This window comes from Rattus norvegicus, chromosome 6 (assembly GCF_036323735.1).
Source record: "Rattus norvegicus strain BN/NHsdMcwi chromosome 6, GRCr8, whole genome shotgun sequence".
Taxonomy (NCBI): domain Eukaryota; kingdom Metazoa; phylum Chordata; class Mammalia; order Rodentia; family Muridae; genus Rattus; species Rattus norvegicus.
Window position 1 is genome coordinate 12,235,855 of NC_086024.1, and position 24,101 is coordinate 12,259,955.

A 24,101-nucleotide genomic window follows, 5' to 3' on the forward strand; every position below is an offset into this window, starting at 1 on the left:
CTCAAGGAGGAAGAGGAGCCTGTGTCCTCAGTACTGCACGGGTGAAGGCAGGAAGGACAGAAGTTCAAGGCCAGCCTGAACTACAACATACATTATGTCTTTTTAAAAGAAAGAAGAATGTAGTGCATAAGGAATGGTTTTTTTTGTTTGTTTTTTTGTTTTTTGTTTTTTTGTTTTTTAAATCCATCCTTTGAAGCCTAGGAGGAAGAGGGGAAGAAGAAAGGTCAGGGAGGACCTATGCCGGTGGGAGGAAAAGTTGGGAGTAGGAAGCTAACAGAGTCATACTTTATGGAGAGGTTCAAGGCGCCTAAGATGAGGGCTGTTTTTCTGGGCATGCACTGAGTGCCACTTTCAGCTTCAAAGCATGTTCAACATGTCACAGGGACTGGCAGATGGAGGTCTGGTGAGGGCAAAGCAAGGCCCCTGCCTGTCAAGGCCTACACCCAGTATTCAGGAAGTCTAGAAGTGAAGGTGCGTTTCAGTGAGAAGACAGAGTGCCTGCTGCCCCCCCCCCCCCCCCCAGGACAACCAGATCGGTGGACACTTGAGTTCAATACAAAGACGTCGTAGTGTGGGGGAGGGGAGAAGGTGACAAATACCTCACAATGAATTACAATGAAAGGAAATTACAGAGTATCTCAAAAGGATAGAAATGACTAGTTTTACCTTTGGGGTTAGCACTCCTGAGCATAGAAAGGTCCATACTACAGAACACCACAAGGGACACATTTGTGGCTTAGACTCCTTCTCTCCTAATATGTAAACACTCCTATTCCTCAGTAACTGTGTTTATTAGAAAAGACTGTTCCTGGGCTGGTAAATGTCTTTAATATTTGGGAGACAGAAGTAGATGGATCTTTGTGAGCTCAAGAGCAGCCTAGTCTATACAATACAGTAGGCTCTGTCTGGAAGGAAGAGGAGTGTTTTGTTTCTTAAAACGCTTATTTTTATGTATTGGGAAAATGTTATAAAACAAGAAATGCTATGTTAGAAATAAGGTATGTTACCCTCATTGACCACATAAGTGTTATAGTTGGTTCAGAAATCTAGGATAAGCAAAAGGCATCCTCTATAACTTACATAAGCCCCTTACCCCTAAGCATACTTTGGAATAAACAAATTGTGAAACAAAATCTGAAAGATGGTATTTATGTAGAAGATGGAGGTGTGTGGTCCTGAAGCTAAAAACTGTGGATCTGGGGCTGGGGATTTAGCTCAGTGGTAGAGCGCTTGCCTAGGAAGCGCAAGGCCCTGGGTTCAGTCCCCAGCTCCGAAAAAAAGAACCAAAAAAAAAAAAAAAAAAAAAAACTGTGGATCTATGACACTGCATACATGTGCCACACAATATCCAGACACACACACAATAAATAAAAAGTAATTACAGATTAGAGAAAAATAAGTTTCTTTCTACATCTGAATTAATACAAATAAATCTTCAATTCTGCCACAACAAACTTAAAACTCATCATGCCTACATCAAAAGAACCAATATGTACTTGTTGAGTAGAAACATTCCCCCCCTTCCCCCCACCCCCCCTGCTTTTCGAGATATAGTTTCTCTGTGTAACCTTGGCTGTCCTAGAATGAGTTCTGTGTACCTGGCTGGCCTCGAACTCAGATCCATCGGCCTCTGCCTCCTTTGTGCTGGGATTAAATGCATATGCCACCACTACCCAGCTACAAATTTTTAATGTAATTAGAATTATGGACACAATTATAATGTTATGTTTCAGACTTTTAAAACTCTTCCCTCAATGTTTATTTAACCTAATCATAAATATTTATTTTCACCCAGTTAGCAACCATAACATTTATAATTCTTTTTAAATTTTCTTTTAAAGATTTATGTTATGCATATGAGTACACTGTAGCTGTCTTCAGACACACCAGAAGAGGGCATCAGATCCCATTACAGATGGTTGTGAGCCACCATGTGGTTGCTGGGATATGAACTCAGTACCTCTGGAAAAGCAGTCAGTGCTCTTAATCATTGAGCCATCTCTCCAGCCCCCAATATTTTAATATTATTTATTTACATATTTATTTGGAGATGGGGTCCTGTTATGCAGTCCAGGGTAGCCTAGAACTGGCCATCCTTCTGCTTCAGCCTTCAGAATTCTGTAGATCTAGGCATGAGCTACTCATGCATGACTCAAGCTATTATTTTTGTTTTAATAAAATAATTTTAAAGTTTAGTATGTGTGTGAGTTCTACCTGTATGCAAATCTGTGCACTAAGTGGGAGCCTGGTGCTTGCAGAAGCCAGAAGAGGGTGACAGATGCCCCGGAATTGGAATTACAGATAGTTGTGAGCTACCATGTGGTTGGTGGGATTGAAGTGAGACCTTTGGAAGGGCAGTCAGTGCTCTTAAGGGATGAGCCATCTTTCTAGTCCCTCAAGATGTTTTTCAAATAGTTGTCTTCACATACGGTTTTGAAAAGATTATATGAGTCTTTGAAAAAATTATCCCAGTCTCTATTTTCCTGACTAAAAATAAAGCATCTCAAAAATCACATGACCAAAAAAGAAAAGAAAACCAATAATTATACATCATAATATAAAGTTTTATTTAAATGACAGGAGATGTCTATCATTCAGAAGGGTGATTTGCCCGAAGTCACATAAGAAATCTGGGGTTCACACAGCACAATACAGACTTACCTCTCCTTGTGCTTCTCCCAGAATTCACTTTTCTCCCTCTCGGTCTAACTCTTCTGAAGCTTTGTAAAGTCTTATCTATCTTAAGCATAGAAAGCAACCAATGCAATTCAAGTAGAAAATCACTGAAAGCCCCGAAAATGAGGGAATCTAGAGGTAAGCTACTAGTTATGCCATAAAGAAAAGTAGACGGAATAAATTTTCAGTCATCATAACGGCGGGCAGGGAATAGAAACGCATTTTCCTTGAGAGAGTGTGCTAAGGGGACCAGATACAGATACAAGAGATAATTCCTCTTGAGGATTTATCTTTGACTTTGTGGGGCCTTAAAAAAACAATAGTCAATCACAACCTCCACCCACTTTATTTTATTTCTTCCGGAACATTATGTAGACCACTTTTCTAAAAACGAAAGCAAACTAACTAGTTAAAGATTTAAACCTTCTGAAAGTTTGGGTGACAAAAGCTGGAACCGACTCTAAATTCAAGTTCTAAACTGAGTCAAAGCAGATTTCTTAAGGTTTGCAAACACCCTCAGCTGGACTAAAGGGCACAGAGCCTGTAGCGCTCCCTACAGCTGAGAGTTAGAACCTACCGAGCACAGAAATCCCGAGTTACCAAAGATTGAGTCCCTCACTCCATGTTCCGTTTAAGAAAACCAGGTGAAGGTTGGGGTGGAGGGAGGCTGAAACGGCAAAATGCAGGATTAATCACTTCTCCCAATTACATCAGCAGCCCCCGCCCTTTCTTCCGAGCACCTCCTCTCCTAGAATCTTCGCTACGTACTGCCGCTCCTTCGCCTACCCCGAGCTCCATTATAGGCCCTGATACCTCCCCATTATCACCCGCCCTGCCACACTCCCCCTTTCCTCTTTCCTCCTCCTCCGCCGAGGAAGGAGGAAACCCGAGAGAGGAAACAGGGCGTTGGAGGAAGGGCTTCGCGATAAGAGAGGAGGCCCCATTGGCTCCGAGACTGTACGAGCGCTTCCCATTGGTCAGGTCCGGCCGGAATCCACGCCCCCTCTGTCCCCGCCCCCGCCCCTCCCCCGCCGTCCCGCGGCCCTCCCCCGCGCCCCTGGCCAGCCCCACGGCGGGGAGGGACCGACTGGGCTAGAGTGGAGGCTCCGGCGGTGTCAATGGCTCCTCCTGCCACCGAGCAGCAGCAGCGGCGGTGGCGACGCTGGGGCTGAGGAGGAAAGGTTCCTTTAAGGAGGAGGAACGACGACGCCTCTTTTTGCCCCTATCTCCTCCCTTTACACTCATTTCCCCTTCGCCGAGGGGGGGCGGAGGAGAGGGAAGAGGCCGAAGAAAGAGAAAATTCCTCGCAGGGCGCTCTTTCAGGGGGTGTGGGGGGAGGAAGAGGAACGGAGGAGCCGGGCGCCCCCCGCGCGCTCCCGCCCCGCTCGCCCTCTCCGAGATCGCCCGCCCGCCCACTCCCCCCGCCGCCGGAGACGCCGCTCGGGAGTCGGCGGGCCCGGCTCGTCTGCTCGGCCGCCGCCGCCGCGCTTCGCCTCGGGCTCCCCAGGCGGACGGACGCCCTTTCTTTCTTTCTCTTGCCCGGCCCGTCTTTCTGTCTGCGTTCCTCGCGGCCGCCCCGCCCGGCGGCCTCGGCCTTGCCCGTGCGCCAGGCCAGGCCGGCCGGCCTCGCTCGAGCTCCGGTTGTGCCCCGGCCTCCCCGCGGACTCGGGGGCCCACGCCTGGCCCGGGCTCCGGTCCCCGCGTCCCCGGCCGCCCCGCTCCTTCCCTCTCCCCACCCCCTTCCCCGGCCCCGGAGCTCGCGGTGCTTGGGCGCGTGAGTGTGTGTGTCCCTCCGCCAACGCCGCCACCTCAGCCCGGCAAATGAACTCCGTCCGAGCCGCCAACCGGAGACCCAGGCGAGTGTCGCGGCCGCGCCCGGTGCAGCAGCAACAGCAGCAGCAGCCCCCGCAGCAGCCGCCGCCGCAACCGCCCCAGCAGCAGCAGCAGCCGCCGCAGCCGCCCCAGCAGCAGCAGCAGCAGCAGCAACCCCCGCCGCCTCCGCAGCAGCAGCCCCCGCCGCCGCCACCGCCGCCTCCGCCGCCGCCTCAGGATCGGAACAACGCCGGCGAGAGGGGTAAGGCCGCGTTCGGGGCCGGGCGGGCGGGAGGCCGGGCGGGGGCGGCGGCGGCGGCGGCGGCGCGCCCGGGGTGGGAGACGGAGGCCGAGCGGAGGCGGGTCCCACCGTGCCGCAGTGTTCGCCTGGGCCGGGCCGGGCCGGGCCGGGCCCGGCTTGGCCTGGCCGGCAGGAAAAGCCGCGACTGCGCGATTCGCCCGGGCTGCGGCTCAGGCCGCGCTTTGTTTGGTTTCGGGGCCGGCACCCTCCGTCCCCACCCCTCCTCGGGGCTTCCCGGCTGGCTCACCCACCCCACGGGAGTCTGTTCGCGGCCGGAGGCGGGTAGAGGGTGGGATTTCCCCCCTTTCTGCCGCCTGGCTCGGTCTGGGCTCCCCCTTTCTCGTGGTAGGTGGGGGGACGGCTGGCAGCGAGGGCGGTGAGGCTGGCCGGGGAACTTGTTTTCCCCTTCTCCGTGGGCTGCCCCTTGCCCTGGAGGAGGGGGGAGAGGAGCGCCCGAGTGGTCCGCGGCGCTGGCTAGGGAACTTGTGTGCCCCCCGCCGGGTCACGGGGCAGGGGGAGCAGCGGTCCCTCTCCCGACCCTTTTGCTGCGCAGTTTCCCTTTAGTTACAGAACCCCGGGGAAGAACCCGTTAAATCAAAACCTTTAAATAAATAAATATAGAAGCTATCGGCCATTTCCAGCCCCCTCCCTCATGTGCAGTGCAGTTACCCTTCCGCTGTGTCGTCCCCCCTCTCTCCTCCCCACTACGCAACGGTACTCTCCTCTATGTCTGGGTGGGTTTGAGCACCCCTGCTGTAGAACGGGCCCCTTGGGATTGTGTGTGTATCTGTATGTAGACGAGCGCGCGCGCGCACGCGTGTGTGTGTGTGTGTGTGTGTGTGTGTGTGTGTGTGTGTGTGTGTTGTGACCAAGGCCTAGTGAAATGTGTCATTTGGACCCAACTGTGCTGCGCTGTCTGGTAACCATTGTCTAAGGGCTGAGGCTCCCTGGGGTTGGATTCTTGCTTTGGCAAAAATAAACGTTCGGTTTTGCTTAGATGATGTGGTTCTGAGGAGACGTTTGCGAGATGAGAGTGTTGCACCTTGATCGCCAAACATAACTAGTCTCTTTATTAATGAGCTGCTTGCAGCGGGGTGGAAGTCTGCACGGTATTTTGTGTATGGTTGTTTTAAGGAGGAGAATTGTTAGGAGACATTTTTGCGTGTTTTGGTTGGAGGATTATAAGGTTAATTTTTACATGCGTTGCTTGGTTGTCACACCTCCTTTGGTTAAGGAGACTGCGTTTAAATGTATTTTAAAAAATGTACATTCTTTCTTTAACTGTTTCATTGTATTTGATCAAAATATTTATCAGATGAAGGAAATAGAAAAAACAGTTTAAAAGGTTTGCATTAGTCACTGTTACAATAGTCTTTGAGAAAGTTGGCTGTATATTCTTTGAGAGATGTTTTGCAACATGGTTGGTAAAATGTTTTAATGATTCTTTGATACATTAACCAATTTTTGACAAATTAAAAAAATTTTCATGTTACCTTTCACTTACATACACCAGAGTTATCCTGTGTTCATTCAGATTATCAGGTCTTGTAGAATTGACCGGAGGGAAAACAGGCAAAATTGAAATGTTAATGAAGTGTGTAGTGTTAAGGATTCTGTCTTCATAGTAAGCCTTTTTAAGATATTCTGATCTGCTAGAAGCAGATCACCAAAAGTGTCAGCCAAACTCAATTCACTCCCATCGTGTATTTTTAAATGTTTATTCTGCATTCCTGTTTACCACTAGCAATAATTCCCACTCTACTTGACATAGACCCTGGGCATTTCCTTCATTTATTCTAAGTTATTAGTTACCAGAGTCTATTCTGCTTGCATCTTAGTCATTGATAGTCATATGCCAGTGTGTCAGTTTTCGTTTTATTGTTCAAAAACTGACAAAGGTGTTCTTGAATTGTGGTTTCCTTATGCACTTTAACCAGTGGTTAGTGATGTGGACCCTAGGGTTGCCGCTCTACAGTAGCAGTAGGAACTGTTCTGGAAGGTCAGTGCTGGCACAGAGGGGATAAGAACTTGCTGATTAGTCTACAGGGAGAATAGTGTGAGTCTTTCAAAAGGCAACTAAATGGCCTTAAAAATGAATAAACATTAAGATGAATTAAGACTAAAATAATGAAAAGTTTGCTAGGTTTGTGGAAAAATAATATTCTTTAAAAGATTAGCATTCTTACCTTTTATATATTGATTAGAGCCACCTAAAAGTAGCTTTTCTCTCAAAAGTTTTAGAGGGTATATGGTATTTTTAGTTAAAGAAAATTATACTAATATTTGTTTATGGGTATACGGCAATGATCTTACAAGGGGGCAGCAAGCTGGTTCATTGGTTAAAAGCACTTGTCACCTGTCACTGAGTATTATATTCCTGAGACCCATATGATGAAAGGAGAGGACCAACTCCTTAGGTGATTTTTCTGACCTTTTTATACACTGCCATACACATACACACATTAAATAAATGAATAATAAAATTTTAAAATATTTTTATAAGGGAATTAAGGAACTAAAACTAATGTGTTTGTGGTTATTTTTTCTTTAAGTCTTGATGAATATGCAATTCCTATACTAGTCTTAGTTAGAGTTATATAATAGTGGTTCAGGTAGTATATCAAATTCAGAGTCACAATTTTTACACAAACTAGTTCAATCTGTGTATAAAATTGACTTATGAAGATGTACTTTAAGCTTTTTAATTGTAGCACAGGTAAAGACTTAATTTTTAAACAATTCTTTCAGATTATTTTTTTAGTTGTCTGTTTAACCATAAGTTAATTAGGATAAAGAGCGCTTGGCAGTGGTATTGAACATTTATCTTCAGGTAACGTGCATTTCTGTTTGTGCACATAACACATTTTTTTCTTCTATTTCTGACTGGGTTTTAAGGTGCATTAGAAACTTGGGTGGGATCTTAGTAGGATTGTATGCCACTTACTTCCCTAGAGGATTCTCTCAGGCTACCTTGGAGAGGGTGTCCAAGTGCTTCTGGGGAAGTTATCATGCAATCTGAGATGGTTTAGAACTGCACACTAACAGGATTTTGGTTTAGTCTGAAAGTTTTTTTTTTTTTTTTTTGTTCTTTTTTTCAGAGCTGGGGACCGAACCCAGGGCCTTGCGCTTCCTAGGCAAGCGCTCTACCACTGAGCTGAATCCCCAACCCCTAGTCTGAAAGTTTTTATTTTGAGATTTCACATATTAAAAACTCAGAGAAAAATAGTGTTTCATGTAGTCACAATTGGATAATATATTCCATGATTTAGTGAAATTGGAAAATATTTGGGGTTGGATTTTGTTTTGTTTATATATTTGATTTACTTACTTATTTAGAGACATGGTCTCATTTTGTAACTCTGACTGGTATGGAGTTCACTATGTAGACCAGGCTGGCCTCCTATTTACAGAGACCCACCTGCTGCTGCTCCTGGAGTGTTGCAGACATGCACTGCCATGCCTGGTTATAGCTTACATTTTAATTTACATATTTATGGGTACTTTGTTTACATGGATATATCATGTAAAGTTAGGATAAGTATGAAATAATCATGTTTCTCCTTGAATATTTATAACTTCTTTCTGATTAAAAACATGCAGAATCCTAGCTTTTTTTTGACGTAATACATTATTGTTTCTACTATAACAGAATACTAGTGCTTAGTTCTTTCTTAACTGTAACAGTGTGCTGGCCCACCTTTCCTCATCCTTCACTCCAACTTTCCTCAACATCTGGTCTCACTAATTAGGTTCCCAGCATCAGTGAGATCAACTTTTGATGTTCCACATATCCATTTGTCTCTCTGTGCTTGGCTTGTTTCACTTAACATCATAAACATGACAGAATTCATTCCTTTTTCTGCCTGGCGAGGGGAGGGGGAATGAATGAGTGAATGAATATGAAAACGTATATTTGTGTGTATATGGGTTATGTACATGTATGAGTGTAGTAGCAAGGACTAAGCCTCTTCCTAGTCCTTAGTTTTTTAAAACAAGATGCCACTACATAGTCCTGGCAGGCTTGGAACTCAGAGGTATCTGCTGCCTCTGGTCTTTGGGATCAAGGGTGTGTACCACCATCCCTGGTTTCTTAGTTACTTTCTGTTGCTGTGATAAGGCATGATAGCCAAGCCAACTTAGAGAAGAAAGAGTTTATTTGGTGCTTACAGTTTCAGAGGGTCAGAGTCTCTGACAGTTATGTGGTAATACACACTGCAGCAGGCAGGTAGACACTAGAGCTGTGAGTAGCTGAGTGCTTTCATCTTGTCAGCAAACACCAGGCAGAGAGGGCCAGCTAGGACTGTGGGATTCTGGAAACCTCAAAGCTGGGGTTCTTGACATGTTTCCTCCAATGAGACCCCACCTCTTAATCCTTCCCACAGTTCTCCCAACAAAGACCAAGCATTCAAACAAGCCTATGGGAAGCTTCCTAATTCAAACCAGCATAACTGGTTAACCAGTTACTTTAGATCTGTGTGTTCATGTGTTTGTGGTATGTGAGGACAGAGGAGTATCATATCACCTGGAGTTAGAAAAACAGGTCTTATATGTGGGAAAGAACATGACTGTTTGAGGTGCTGAAAGTTGTTTTTTTTTTTTTTTTTTAAAGGGTTCGAGGTTTCTGGTTTTTATTTATGTAGTGTATATGAATGCACTGTCACTGTCCTCAGACAACACTAGACAAGGGTTCGAGGTTTCTGGTTTTTATTTATGTAGTGTATATGAATGCACTGTCGCTGTCCTCAGACAACACTAGACAAGGGTTCGAGGTTTCTGGTTTTTATTTATGTAGTGTATATGAATGCACTGTCGCTGTCCTCAGACAACACTGGACAAGGCATCTGATCCCATCACAGATGGTTGTGAGCCACCATGTTGCTGGGGACTGAACCCAGATCCTCTGAGCCATCTCTCTAGCCCGCTGAAAGTTTTTTATATTTATTTATTTTTGTTTTTCTGAGGCAGGGATTCTAACTGCATAGCCCTGGCCAGGAACTCACTCTGCAGAGCAAGCTGGCCCCAAACAGTGCCAACCGCCGTTCCTCCTAGGTGCTGGGATTATGAAGTATTCAAATACTCTAATGCCATCTACTAATAGAGATTGCTATTGATCAGAAATGATTTCATATTACAAAAATTTAGTCTTTGTTGTCATACTTGTAGAATGAAAAGTTCATCTGACTATGGACTTTAGGCATTTTAAAAATTTAACTTGTTAGAATGATGTAGTACATACAGTATTACCTAACATGTCTTTGCTATGGGATACTTAGCTACGACTCCTGTCCTGTGTGCTCGGAGAGTACACCTTCTGTGTGACTGCTGTACTTACAGAATTTTAACTTCACACTCTTCATCCTGCTCAGAAAGAATCTCAATGAATACGAAACTTCTTTTGTGAGGAGTCAGTGCTCTGGACAGTACTCTGCTTTGTTTAGTCTAACCCCGTAATTTTCCCGTGCGGGGTGCTCCTCAGCCCTCCTGTCCTCTCTCTCAAGGGTTTCCCAAGCTTAGAAAATGTTAGTGCTCTGCTGGTGCCGCTTCCAGACTGTCACTGGGGCACTGTTTTTTGTTTTGTTTTGTTTTGTTCTGTTCTTTTTTTCTTTAACACTCCTTGAAATTTTGGGAAAGCCAAGAAAAGGCAAGAACTACCATCCAGTGCTCTCTTAATAGCGAGTGAGGATGCCTTCCATACCTTAGATTTGGCAGACTTCAGACCTTATCCTGGGGTGTCCTGGGGGAGGGGCTACCTCTAAGACCCCTGTACCAAAATCTGGGTCCTAAAGTCCTTTACAAAATTGCACAGTACAGAATCTGCATGTAAATTGTACATATCCTGCCATAGACAATAAATGATCTCCAAATTACTAGTAATAGTGCAAGTGGTGTGCAACTTGTAACACTGTCGTAGGGGAATAATAAGGAAAGGGCTCACATACAGAACAGGTTTTCTGTCTGCCCTGTTTTGAGATAGGGTCTCTATTATGTAGCTCTGGCTAACATGGACTTATGTAGGCTTGTCATTTGGGAACTTAAGCATTTTTTTCTTAATGCTTAAGCTCTTTTTTCTTAATGCTTAAGTCCTTGCATGGCAGTGTATGCCTTTAATGCTCAGGAAGCTGAGGCAGGATGATCTCAGGGCTCTAGGTTAGCCAGGGTTGTAGTGAGACCTTGTCTTAAAAAAAAAAAAAAAAAAAAAAAAAAAAAAAAAAAGGGAAGGGAAGGGAAATAACCAGCTTCTGGGTTATTTCAGTGTAAGAGTGCTTGACTTCCTGTTTCTCTGTTACTAATAAGGGACTCTTATTTTGTATAGACCCTATCTCTGAAGCATTCTGATTTTCACTTATTTAAAAAATAAGCTTGAATTTAGCTTCCAAATAATGCAGATTGGTCCTCCCCAGATTGCATTTGAACAAAGTCATGGACACACAAATATGTGCCAGATAGGCAGTATAACGTGAAGACCCTAGCTGTCAACAAGGCAAGCCAATGTGATGCTGTACTTGAAGAGCACCCAGATGATACAGAAATTTAAGAATGGAAGGATGCAGACTAATAGCATCTGATAATTGCTAGTAATGACAGCTCTTGGAACTTAAAAAAATAAAAAAGAGAGGTTCTGCTCAGTTGTACCCCAAATTAAACCCAGGGAAGTAAGTGCCCATGAGATCTTAAAGACTGGAAGATCCAAATGTTTTGATCTAGATGACTTGGAATGGAACAACATTTTTATGTATTTTTACATGTGTTTTGCTTACATGTATGCATGTGCATGCTTGGTTCTCAGGAAGGTCAGAAGAGAGGGCATTGGATCTCCTGGAATTGAAGATAAAGTTGGTTGTGGACAACAGTGTGGGTGCTGGGAATTGAACTGGGTCCCCTGCAAGAGCAGTCGGTGCTCTAACCACTGAGCCCTCTCTCCAGCCCCAGTAACACTGATTTCTAATTGTAAATACATACATGTGTGTGCACGTAAGAGGTTTGGGTCCCTTTAGGTGGATTTCACGCACGGTCAGTTGTAAGTGCTTTAACCACTGAGTTACCTCAAGTAGGAAACAAGAAATAGGTACTAATCAACAGACATCAACTCTCCACTTTCATAATGTCATTTAATTATTCAGCAAGTCAGGAAAAGTACATTTTATTATTTGTTTTCAACAAAACCACCAAGGATCTCAGTTTCTATGCACAAAAAGTAGTGAAAAATCCTATTTAAATTGACTTCTGTCACTGACTCCATAGAGAGGAGGTAGAACCTGTGTGGTGGAATGTCTGCAGCGTCATGCCCAGAGTTGGGATTAGCCTAGCCTGTGCAGCAGATAATCAGCTTTTGGAGGTGGGTGCAATGACTCTTGTGACTTGTTAGGAAGCCTCTGCTCTGACACCATAGTGGTTTTGTTTTCCTAACGTGTTGATAACAACACTAGTAACTTGTACTTACCTTATAACTTAAGAGTAAAGGATGGGGGTTGGGGATTTAGCTCAGTGGCCATGGGTTCGGTCCCCAGCTCCGAAAAAAAGAAAAAGAAAAAAGAAAAAAGAAAGAAAAAGAGTAAAGGATGGTAAGCCATTAGTTCTCATAGGTGAAAGATAATATTGTAGGTACAAATAATTATTGAATATCACAGTTTTTATTATCTTATGTGTATGAAAGTTTTGCCCTCATGTATGTGTCTGCACCTTGTGTGTGCCTCTGAGTGCTTATGAGCACTCTAACCCAGGCCTTGTGGAAGAACGGACCATTATCTAACTAAACGTTTGAGGAGTAGAACTAAAGCTGAGAACTTTTTCTTTAAATTATTTTTCAATAATAATGTTACCTTTGTTTTACTTGGACCAACACTATTTCAGATGGTTGAGTTGGATTGTGGCAGAATCTATGTTGAAGGTTTTTCTTTGGTCTGGAATTAACTGGCCATCAGTGTGGGTTCAACCTTTTGGTGTCAATATCTGTAACAGTCTTGATTTGAAGTGTATTAGTCTTTGCCAGTTTGCCAACTCTACTTGGGTGTAGATGCTTGCTTGGTGTTCAGGTTATGAGAATGTATTTTATGCCTAAAAATTGATTTTATATCTTGTACCCATACTCTATAATATATAGTGCATACACATAGGAGCATGTTGTTTTTCGGGTTCAGTTCCCAGTGTGCACATAGGCACACATACACAGTGGTTCACTACTGTCTGAACTCAATACATGCAGGCAACATGCAGGAAAAGTACTAGTACACATAAAAAGTTGATTTTTATTTTATGTGTATGAGGGTTTACCTGCTTGCATGTGTGTGTACCATCTGCGTACATGTTTCCCATGGAGGCCAGAAGAGGGTATTGGATCACCTGAAACTGGAGTTTCAAGCTGTCATGTTGTACGAGGAACTGAACCTTGACCCTTTAAAAGAGCAACAAGTGTTCTTAACAGCTGAGCCATCTCATTTGCTAAGTTTATTTCTTCTCATGTAACTGGTCACACACCTTTCTGAAAAAGAGAGAGAAAACAAAATGTAAGGCCCACTTTAAAGGTAAGGCTAAGCCGGGTGTGGTGGGGCACACGCAGGAGGCAGGAGCAGACTGATCTCTTGAGTTTGGGCCAGCCTGGGCTACAGAGTGAGTGTGAGGACAGCCAGGGCTACACAGAGAAACCCTGTCTCCCAAAAATGGGAAGAAGAGGAAAGATGAGGTTGACCTAGTGAATGAGGAGTAGGAGTTTATACTTTCCAGCTAAGAAAGATCAAAGACCTTTAAATGTTGTAACAAAGTGATTGTCTAGTATAAGAAATTGTGTAAACGTTTATGGTGTATTCTGTCATAGCCACTAAGTTACAGTTCATAGCTCTGTGGATGACTGATGGTGGCTGAGGGCATCCCATTTTTAAGAACTTGAGTGCTGGGTACTTTAATATTTTTGGCTCAGGTTATAAGCAGAAAGTGAAATTGGGTGATCTGGGGGCGGGGAAAGAAGAAAAGTTTTTTTGCAAACAGCACATTCCTTTTCCTTTTTTTTTTTTTTTTTTTTTTTTGGTTCTTTTTTTCGGAGCTGGGGACCGAACCCACTTGTGCTTCCTAGGTAAGCGCTCTACCACTGAACTAAATCCCCAGCCCCACATTCCTTTTCCTAATGTACTTCAGACCTCCATCTTCTTAGGGTTTTCTTCCCTCTCTGAGTTTGGTTTGGGGATTAGGATTGAAGTAGATTTGGAATAGGTTGGAGTGTATAGAACATATGTGTGAGTCATTGGAATCAGTAAAGGACGTACTGATTAGAAAGTTCATACAGTCTGTTTTTGTTAAATCAGGTTTGCAATCAAAGTATGCGTGGAACTGTGTAACCAACACATAGACATGCATATTGTTGGCCACCGGGGAAGTCCTTTGAAGACTTCTGTTACCACTCTCAGCACTTTTCTCCAGTCCTTTGGCTAGTAGCACATGTTTTTAACTTTATGGAAATAAAGCCACCCTGTGCACTCCTGTGTTCCTTTCTACTTGCCTTAAGTATTTGTGGCCTTCATCCATATTAGTGGTTTATAGCATGGCTTATATTTTCTTACATAATATTACAGTTGAACCTCGGGACACCTCTAATCTTGTATCCCCTAGGATACAGATGTTCCCTGAGAACGACAGGCAAATAAGGAACTGTTTGCTTGAAGTAGATGGCATGGTAGCTGAAGGAGGCAGAGTTTGTAATTTTAAGTCTGCTCTTAATCTTTGCCAGTGTTGAGGTTGTCTTTCCTGTCTACAAAAGCAGGTTAGAGATGATTGCTACCTTCCTTTCCTTATCTTGTCTTTTGATCTGTAGACTAGGCTGGCCTTGAACTCAGAGATCTACCTGCTTCTGCCTCCTGAGTATTGGGATTAAAGGTGTTCACTACCACCATCACCACAATGCAACCTAACAGTTAAATTTCAGGGTTTTTGTATGGACATTCTGCCCCTAAGCACCTGCCACAGAGTTAAATACCTTTTTTCTATTATACTTTTCTTGCCCTTATCTAGGAATTAAAGGCAGGAAGATGGATTTAAATTAAATCGTATGTTGCTCCAAAGATAAAACCACACTGGAAGGTCCTCGTGTATGAAATGGTGACTTAACTCCCAGGGAGCCTTTATGGAGCTTTCTGATCTCATAGGAACCTGTACCCTTTCTAGTTATTGATTTGAAATTTTATCTGGAATCTCTGAGAATTGAAAAACTAAGCTGGGAAAAACTGGGTGTGAGGACCTTGAATGAAACATTACAAGTCTGATTTTAGCTGGCTAGAAAAGTTGACATAGCCGTTTACCTATTGTATGCATGCTTTAGCAAAGACACAGAAATTGGAAGCCTGCCTTCCTGGGTGGGTAAATGAAGAACGTTAGGATGGTAGAAGTGAAATGATTTTTGTTGACTCTTTTATTTGTTTTTCAAGTGTGTGCGTCTGACATTGGTTTTGCCATCAGATATGCGGCAAGGACAGAAGACTTGCAGGACTGCATCGACCTAGCAACTGCGTGGCCCAGACACTGAAAGGGTGGCCTATGGGATGGGTGTTATTAAAAATGGGCAAAGGACTTGAGAGATTTCTCCAGAGAAGACAAATTAGCAAGCAAATATGTGAAAAAAGACTTGATGTCTCTTACCATCAGGGAAACTTAAGATATTTCCTCACCTCCCCTATAGTACGTACTATTTAAAACAACAACAGCAAAAACTGGTGGCGGTGGTGCCATGGGTAAGAGTGCTCTTACTCTTTTCCAAAGGATCCAGCCTAACCTTCCTGTCACTCAGGTGGTAAGAGACAAACTGCCACCCCAGTCCCAGCTTATCTGATACTCCCCTGTCTCTGGGGACTCCTGCATGCACGTGTACACATAAACTCATGCATGCTTACTTTACACTTGTACACTTTATAAAAGAAAGACAGACAAGGCTAGGAATGTAAATCAGTGGTAGAGCACTTGCTAGCCTGTGCAAGCCCTGTATTCAGTGCTTAGCACCTCACGCCCTAAACAAGTATTTGTGGGGAGCGGGAGGATGTAAGGGCAGATTGTAGCTACTTTTCTTAGAATGTAGACGGTGGAGTTCCTGTAGACAACAGATTGGAGGTTTCTAAAGAGTGGAACAGTATATTACCCAGTGTCTAGTTAGGGTTTACTGCTGTGAACAGACACCATGACCAAGGCAACTCTTATAAGAACAACATTTAATTAGGGCTGGCTTACAGTGTCAGAAAGTTCAGTCCATTGTCATCAGGGTGGGAGCATGGCAGCATCCAGGGAGCCATGGTGCAGGAGAAGCTGAGAGTTCTACATCTTCATCTCAAGGATGCAACCAGAATACTGATATTCCAGGCAGCTAGGGGGAGGGTCTTAAGCCTGCTCTTACAATTGACACATCTACTCCAGCAAGACCACACCTTCTAATAGTGCCAATCCCTGGCCCCCATAGGCTTGTTCAAACACATGAGTCTATGGAGCCATATCTAGTCATAGTATAATTAAAAGAACATGTCCAACCTACAAAGCCCCTACAGTCCATAGCAATCTCAACAGTGCAGTATTAAAAATCTACAGTTAAACGTCTCTTCTGAAACTCATCCAATCACTTACTTGTATTCCCCAAAGCAAAATATGAAACCAGCTGGGCAAACTCCAAACTCTGCATCTCCATGTCTGATGTCAAAGTGGTCCTCAGATCTCTAACTTCTTTTTCATCTTTGTTGACTGCAACAAACTTCTTTTCCTGAGCTGGTTCCACTCCCTGTTAAAGCAGCATTCCTTAGCAGACATCCTATGGCTCTGGCATCTCATAAAAAACCTTGGGATCTTCAAGGCAACTTCAATGTCACAGCTTGTTTCAATGTCTAGGATCCACACATGATCTTCTGGGCTCCTCCAAATGGCTGGCATTACTTCTCCAGCTCTGCCCTCTTAGCACTCAGGTTGATCCACTCCACTGCTGCTGCTGTTCTTGGTGATCGTCCCACGGTCCTGGCATCTCCAATACACTGGGGTCTTCTGTAGCAACTATGCTTCCCCGATAGTCTGTCATAGGCTCTCTTCATGGTGCCAGGCCTCAGCTCCTTTACATGACACCTTCAGTCTTGAGCCCTCAAATGCAACTGAGGCTGCACCTTCACCAATGGCCTTCCATGGCCTCTCACAGTGCCCAGCCTCAGCTGCTCTCCATGACCCCTTCATGCCTTCAAAACCAGACCACCCGGGTGACTCTTACAGCTGCAGCATGAGGTACAACCTTGGCTACCTCTGGAACACAGCTTCTTTGTGATCTCAGAAAACACTTCCAGAAGATTTCACCTCAGTGATGCTGGTCTCTTCTTAATCACTGCTAATTTCTTGGCTCCAGCTCACCAGCATCAATTGTCCCAGTCGTCCCTTCTATTGAGGACTCTCAAGTCAGAGCCATGTTGGCCAAAGCTGCCAAGTTCTGCTGCTTGCTGGGACTAGAACATGGCCCCTTGTTCTATACATTACCACCAGCTTTCTGTTTTCTTTCTTTTTTTTTTTTTTTTTTTTTCCTTTTTCTCGGAGCTGGGGACCGAACCCAGGGCCTTGCGCTTCCTAGGCAAGCGCTCTACCACTGAGCTAAATCCCCAACCCCCCTTTTTTTTTCTAATTAAATAATAAACTTTTTTATTTCTCCAATAACTTTTAAAATGTGAACATTCTGTGATTTAATCCGTTTTTACTTCCAAGTAACTTCTTCATTGGGCCTCAGTTCCCTTTGAAATAGCATACTCTTATTCCGGAAGACAGTGAGCTTTTCATCATCCTTCCTGTCTAGATAATATCCAAAGGCGAATCCCATAGGGACGAGTATATATGAACCCAGTGCTCACGCACAAGCTGGAGTAAGGTCATCTTGACTGCTTCAGCCCGGTGTCAAGCGCGACCAAGGACAGCCGCAGGGAGCTAGGCCACTGGCAACGGCGGAAGCCAAGCCGTGACCCAAGGAGCTACCACTCGCCGCGCCTGCCCTGAGGAGAGGGGTGGCGACGGCCAATCGATGCCTCTCTCTCCCTTCTCACGAGTGAGTCCTCTACATTTTGAGCTTTAAATATCGTGATAGGTTCTGGTTAAAACTTGGATCCAAGCTGACAAGGTTTGCGAGCTTGGCGCCATCCCAGCTTTCTGTTTTCTAATTCCTTCACTGCCTAAGCTTAGATGTCCTGGAACTTGCTCTGTAGACTTGACCTTTTTTTTTTTTTTATTTAACTCAAAGATCCACGAGCCTATTTCCTAAGCACTGGGATTAAAAGTGTGGTCGGTCTACCAAGCCTGGATTTAATTTTTTTGACCTAGGCCTTCACCAAAGCCTCTAAGCCCCTTGAACTCTTAGATCTGCTTGCCTTTGCCTGGTGGGATTGAAGGTGTGTACCACCATGCCTGGATCTAAATATAGCTGGGTAGGATCTTTCCCCAAAGTCCCACTTCCTTAATTTGTTATCTCCTTGAACGCAGGATTCAGCTCCATGTCACTCCTGGTGCCCCTTTAATACTCACATCGTATAGTTTATATTTTTTCCTTTTCCGGCTTGCTACACTTGTTTAAAATGTTCTTCACGAGACTTAACCAGATAACAAATCCTATGATGGCATTTCTGAGGTTTCCTTTGTCAGTGCAATTAATCAGAGTCTCTTCATCTCAGCCTCAGGCAGACTCTAGCCTGTGGCAAAAAGTAGCCACAGTTTTCACCTAAATACCACAAAAATAGTCTCTAGGCAACATATTGAAATTCTCTAGGGAAACCTAGGCCACGTCCACACAATTCAGATCACTCTCAGCACCATTCTCTTCCATAGTCCTACTGTGATAGCCCTTTAAGCCCCACTTAAAGCATTCCATGACTTTCCAGGTCCAAAGTCCCCAAGTCCACATTCTTCTAAACAAAAGCGTGGTCAGGCTTATCACAGCAAAACCCCCGTCCCTGGTACCGACTCTTGTCTTAGGGTTTTAGTGCTGTGAACAGACAAATGCAAATTACCACGTTTAATTGCGCTGGCTTACAGGTTCAGAGGTTCAGTCATCATCATCAAAGTGGGATCAGGGCAGCATCCAGGCAGGCATGGTGCAGGCAGAACTAAGAGTTCTACATCTTCTGAAGGCTACTAGTGGAAGACTGACTTCTAGACAGCTAGTGGGAGGGTCTTAAGCCTAATAGGGCCACACCTAATAGTGCCACTCCCCTGGGCTGAGCATATACAAACCATCACACCTAGAAATTCTATTTCCAGTTATTGACCCAGAAGAGAGTTGAAACCAATAATTCTACTGAAAGTTAAACCCAGTCAGCCCTTTCCAACTGAGGTATAGTCTCAGACACAGAAAGTTGTATCTTGAAAAGTTGCTGACCCTCTCATGTTCATAGCTGTAACTATCCATAGTAAGTCATAAAAAATAATTGACTTTTATTGACAAATGAATAGATAAACAGTGTATACACACACTTATACAGGAATGTTATTCAACCTTTAAAAATATTTCAGTATGCAATGACATTGATGTGGGAACATTATATTAAATAAAATAAGCCAGTCTTTGAAAGCTAAGTACTGTCTAATTTCATTTATAAGAAGTATCTAAAATATTTTCCTAGATTCAAAGAGTCTTGGATGGGCTTGCCAGAAATGGCGAGTCTTATATTTCTGGGTCTGACCTTGAAACTCCCTTTCTAGACCATGCTGGCCTAGAACTCAAAAGATACTTCTGTCTTTATGCCTTTATAAAGTGCTGAGATTAGAAGTGTGTTCCATCGCACCTGGCCCGAGTTTTTGACTATGATACGAGGTTACACTACTTGGTTAATGGTGCAATCCTCAATGTAATTCTTTTTAGATAGAAGAAAGTACACTTTATTATCAACAGTTTTGGTATAACCACAGTAACTTCACAGCTACAATTGGCTAAAGTTATTGAGACCTAGTTCAGCACTTAAAGATTAAATACCTGGACAGGCAACTCTTTCTGAAGTAAACTAGTGAGTGTAGCATAGACTGTGACAGCAAATAGACAGAAACTTGGTGTCTAAGTGAGTTTGAAAGGAAAATTCATTTTTGTTAAAATAATCAGCTCTTAAATTCCCGTGGTACAGATTGAAGGCTGTTTGGTGCTTTTCATAAAACTGGATTTGGCTCTAGAGAAAATAATGACTACTGGATCATGAGGTGTTGAAAGAATTGATAAAAGGAATCGTTCCATCAGTATTAAAAAGATTTGTATATGGTGTGTGTGTGTAGATGATGTGTCAGGTGGTTAGAGAACAGTCTCCAATAGTCACTGGAGTCAGGGTTTCTTGTTCATGTTTGCAGGGTATTTGATCACACTGTGAGCCCTGAGGTTGTTATTTACTGAAAAAGAGAATTCTGTATGGCTCAGGCCTTAGTCCACACCTTCAGTCCCTAATGATGAAGGTGAAGTTAGCCTGTGAAAGACGCACCCGTGTCTGCAGGGAGTGTCTAATTGAGTGGCAAAGTGACCAAGAGTTGACATGCCCAGCTCTCAAGAGAGGGCAGCAAGGGTAATTGTTAAGCTGGGCAGTGTTTACCAGACAGGTAGGTGAGAGAACATGGTAGACTCTGGTGAAGACAGAGCAAGAAGACTGAGAAGGAGAAGGAGGCAGAAGATTGAAACAGATTTCAGGAGAGGCCAAAGGAAAGCAGACTGAATCAGTCAGCTTGGAGAGGAGTGTGAGCCAGAACGGCTGAGGTGACCCAGCCAGGGCTCAGGGCAAACAAGAAAGGGCGAGCGAGCGAGCAGTGAGTCTCAGAGGCTGGAAACAGTGTGGGCCTCAAGTACTAGATGTAATAATACCATTTAAAAACTTAAGTAATAGGATATGGTGGCTGTCTTCGGGTTCTCCAGAGTCACAGAACTCTATAGTCTCTATATAGTAAGAGAATTGGTTGATGACTTACAGTCTGTAGTCCAACTCCCCAACAATGGTTAGCAGCAGCTGTGAATGGAAAGTCCAAGGATCTAGCAGTGGCTCTGTCCCACCAGGCAGGCAGGCAGGCAGGCAGGCAGGCAGGCAGGCAGGCAGGCAGGCAGGCAGGCAAAAGAGAGAGACTCTTCCTTCTTCCAATGTCCTTATGTAAATTTTCAGCAGAAGGTGTGTCCCAGATTACCACTATGCCTAGGACTGGGACTTGCCCTGTCCCAGGTGACCATGACCTCAGAGATCTCCTTGCCTTAAGCTCCTGGAATTCATAGCTACTTTGCCTCAAGATCTCCATACCAAGATCCAGGTCAAAAAATTGTATCTCCCAGCTTCAAGATCAGAATCAAAGGTGAGCCTTCCAATTCTGGATTATAGTTCATTCCAGATATAGTCAAGCCAGGAATAGCCACTACAGTGGATAACACCAAGCAGAGGCAGTCGGATCTCTCGAGTTCAAGGCAATGCTGGTCTAGCAAGTTCCAGGACAGCTAGGGATACACAAAGAAACTCTGTCTTTTTTTTTTTTTTTCTAAAAGGGTTGTTTAAGTGTCTGACAGACTAGGAGGTGAATGTGATTGGAGTGCATATATGAAATTTCCAAATAATCAATAAAAACTTTCAGTTAAAAAAAAGCCTTAAGTAGCTGGACATGGTGGAACCCACATGAGGCCTCATCTCTGTGAGTTCCAGGCTAGATAGATCTACATTATGATACTCTGTCAAGAAGGAAAAGAGTATAAAGGCTACTGATTGGTTTAAGAAGTGGCTGTCTGGCTGGCTGGCTGTCTGGCTTGCTTGCTTCCTTCCTTCCTTCCTTCCTTCCTTCCTTCCTTCCTTCCTTCCTTTCTTCCTTCCCCAAAGCAAAAAAGTAATAGAAACTAATTTAAATACAGTTTTTATGGAACAGATTTTTTTTTGTGTTTCATCAGTTGTAGGAAACCTCTAAAAGTGGTCTTAGGGAAGCTGTAAGTTTACAAAAGTAATGCCGGCCATTTGCAGTAGATACCTACTATTTTATTCCTTCTATTCTTTCTCTAGACCCAGCTTTGTCGATATAATTACTGATTTACACCACTAAACATTTTTAGTATGTTAATAGATAACAAATCTGAAAAAAAAACCAAGAAGTTGAGTAACATGTTTTTAATCCTTTATTTTTGTTATGTGTACATTAGTGTTTTGCTTGCGTATGTGTGTTGAGTTTCCTGGAACAGGCATTACAGACAGTTGCGAGTTGCCATGTGGATGCTGGGAATTGAACTTGGGTCCTCTAGGAGGAATAGCCAATGCTCTTAACCATTGGCCTTTTCTCCAGCCCCCATTTGTTTTTGCTAAGACATTCTTTGATCTTTGCAAGCAAAGAATGTAGACTCTTAGAAAACTTATCTCGAGAGAACTAAGTATAACAGATAAGGGATATATAAGGCTAGAGTGAGAGCTTCAACAGGCAAGCACACGTGATGTCAGTTACGCCTTGGGCTGGGTATGTAGCTCTGTTACAGGGTATCTATCTGCCTAGCACTTACTCAGACCTGCAGTTGCTATCCAGCATCACATAAAGTAGGCATGGTGGTACACCCCTTAGCACCTGGGAGGAGAACCCAAAGCTCAAGTCATCCTCAGCTACATACTGGGGTCAGGACATCTGTCTCAAAAAACCAAAACTAATAAAAACACATAATAAAAAATAAAAGTAGTGTCAGTTGGGTGCATGGTACATGCCTCTGCTCTCAGCACTCAAGAGGCTTCATGGAGGAGTCACTTTTTGATTTGAATGTATGTAATCACGTTTTTAATTAAAAAGAAGCCATGGCATATACAGTTTGGGATTTAAGTTTTGTGTTTTAGTTAAGATACCCTGAATATTCATCTATTTCCATAACTCAGGGCTTTTTATACTTCTATGTAAGTGCACGTTATTTATTGGAATATTTTTCTATTGATTGATACTTATGTTTTTAGTTTTTGCCTTTATTGAACTGTAGCAGTTAACCTTATGCTATTATCTTTGCATGTTTATGCTACAATCTCAGGAAATAGATTCATAAATTTATGGAACAAAAGGATAATTCTTTTTTGCACTCCATTTATTAGGTTTTCTTGAGGTGTAGTTGAGATACCAAAAGTATAATTTGAAGACTGTTCGGATGAGTTTGGAGGGATTTGCACTTTAAACTTTGGTAAAAATGGACAGATTTGTTTATTGTGCAATTTATAATTCCCTTTAAAGGAAAAGATGAAATGTTATTGAATGAATGAGTCCATGAAATACGTATGGAACAACTGGGGTTGAAATGATTTCCAGAGATGCTCAGAGAAGGTGGGTAGATTTGTTTGTTGTAGATTGGCTTAGTTTGGTTGAACACTGGGCTTAGGATGATCCTTGGTTTCTGTTTCCCAGATGCTGGGGTTTATAGGCTACCGTTTCTGTCAGATAATTTTTTGGTTTGGTTTTGTTTTCCAAGATAGGGTTTCTCTATGTAGCCCTGGCTGTCCTGGAACTTACTCTATATAGACTAGGGTGGCCTTGAACTCACAGAGATGCTCCTGCCTCTATATCCTTAGTGCTGGATGTGTGCCCCAACACCTGGCTTCACTTATTGTCCCACTGCTACTGGAAAGGCCAGTTTATGGATTTATTTATTTGTCAGTAAATACTTTACAGTATTTTGTAAAGCAGTATCATTTTTTTACTGTCTTATATGATCCTAAATACTAAAGTCCAGGATGCTCTGAGCTCAAACTTTTTGATTTAGCATATGTTGGTATTCATGATTTTCAGATTTCTGAACATTTTGAGTTGGACTTTGGTTTAGCAGTGCTGAATAGGTAATCCAGACAGGTAGACGTCTGTCTGGTGACTGTAGTGGTGCAGGCTTATACTCCCAGACCATGGTATGTGAAGGCAGGAAAAGCTGGCATTCAGAAGCATCCCAAAGACTAGACTCTACCTCTAGTGAATTTGATGCTAGCTAATTTGAGACCATTATCTCAAAAAAAAAAAAATGAGATGGGAGGAGCCACATTCTTATCCCAAGCATTTTAGACAAAGATTACTAAGCAGTAATGCTGTTTGACAGTTAAATTTGCTAAATATTTAACTGGAATATTTTTTTTTGTGTAAAAGTACATAATATCAATCCACAGACTTGAAATACACAATAGAAATTATAATTTAAGTGTGACAAGATTTTTTGGAAGCATTTATTATGTTTCAGTTATTTAACTTGACACAAGGGAAACAATGTAGAATATTTCTAATAATGGTAACAAATATAATTTATAGGAATAATAAGAACTGTTATTTTATTGGTCACTGTTCTAGGGAAGCACTAAATGCTCTTAATAATAGCCCTCATTAAACAGATAAT

General features: G+C 43.3%; 1 protein-coding gene and 1 pseudogene across 4 annotated transcripts in view; one reads left to right on the forward strand and one right to left on the reverse strand.

Moving 5' to 3' along the window:
- The first annotated feature begins 4,493 nt into the window (after positions 1–4,493).
- Fbxo11 (F-box protein 11) overlaps positions 4,494–24,101 on the forward strand; it is a 75,876-nt gene continuing 56,268 nt past the window's right edge. For 2 of the 4 annotated variants that reach the window (XM_039112126.2, XM_039112127.2), the window contains exon 1: positions 4,494–4,750. In XM_039112126.2, the coding sequence (XP_038968054.1) occupies positions 4,498–4,750 (253 nt within the window). In that variant the 5' untranslated portion in view covers positions 4,494–4,497. Of the gene's footprint in view, positions 4,751–4,828; positions 5,135–24,101 lie in introns of those variants that run through there. The other 2 variants (XM_017594113.3, XM_063261802.1) reach the window with 2 other exon arrangements.
- Positions 17,396–17,718, reverse strand: Ndufb1-ps3 (NADH:ubiquinone oxidoreductase subunit B1, pseudogene 3; annotated as a pseudogene).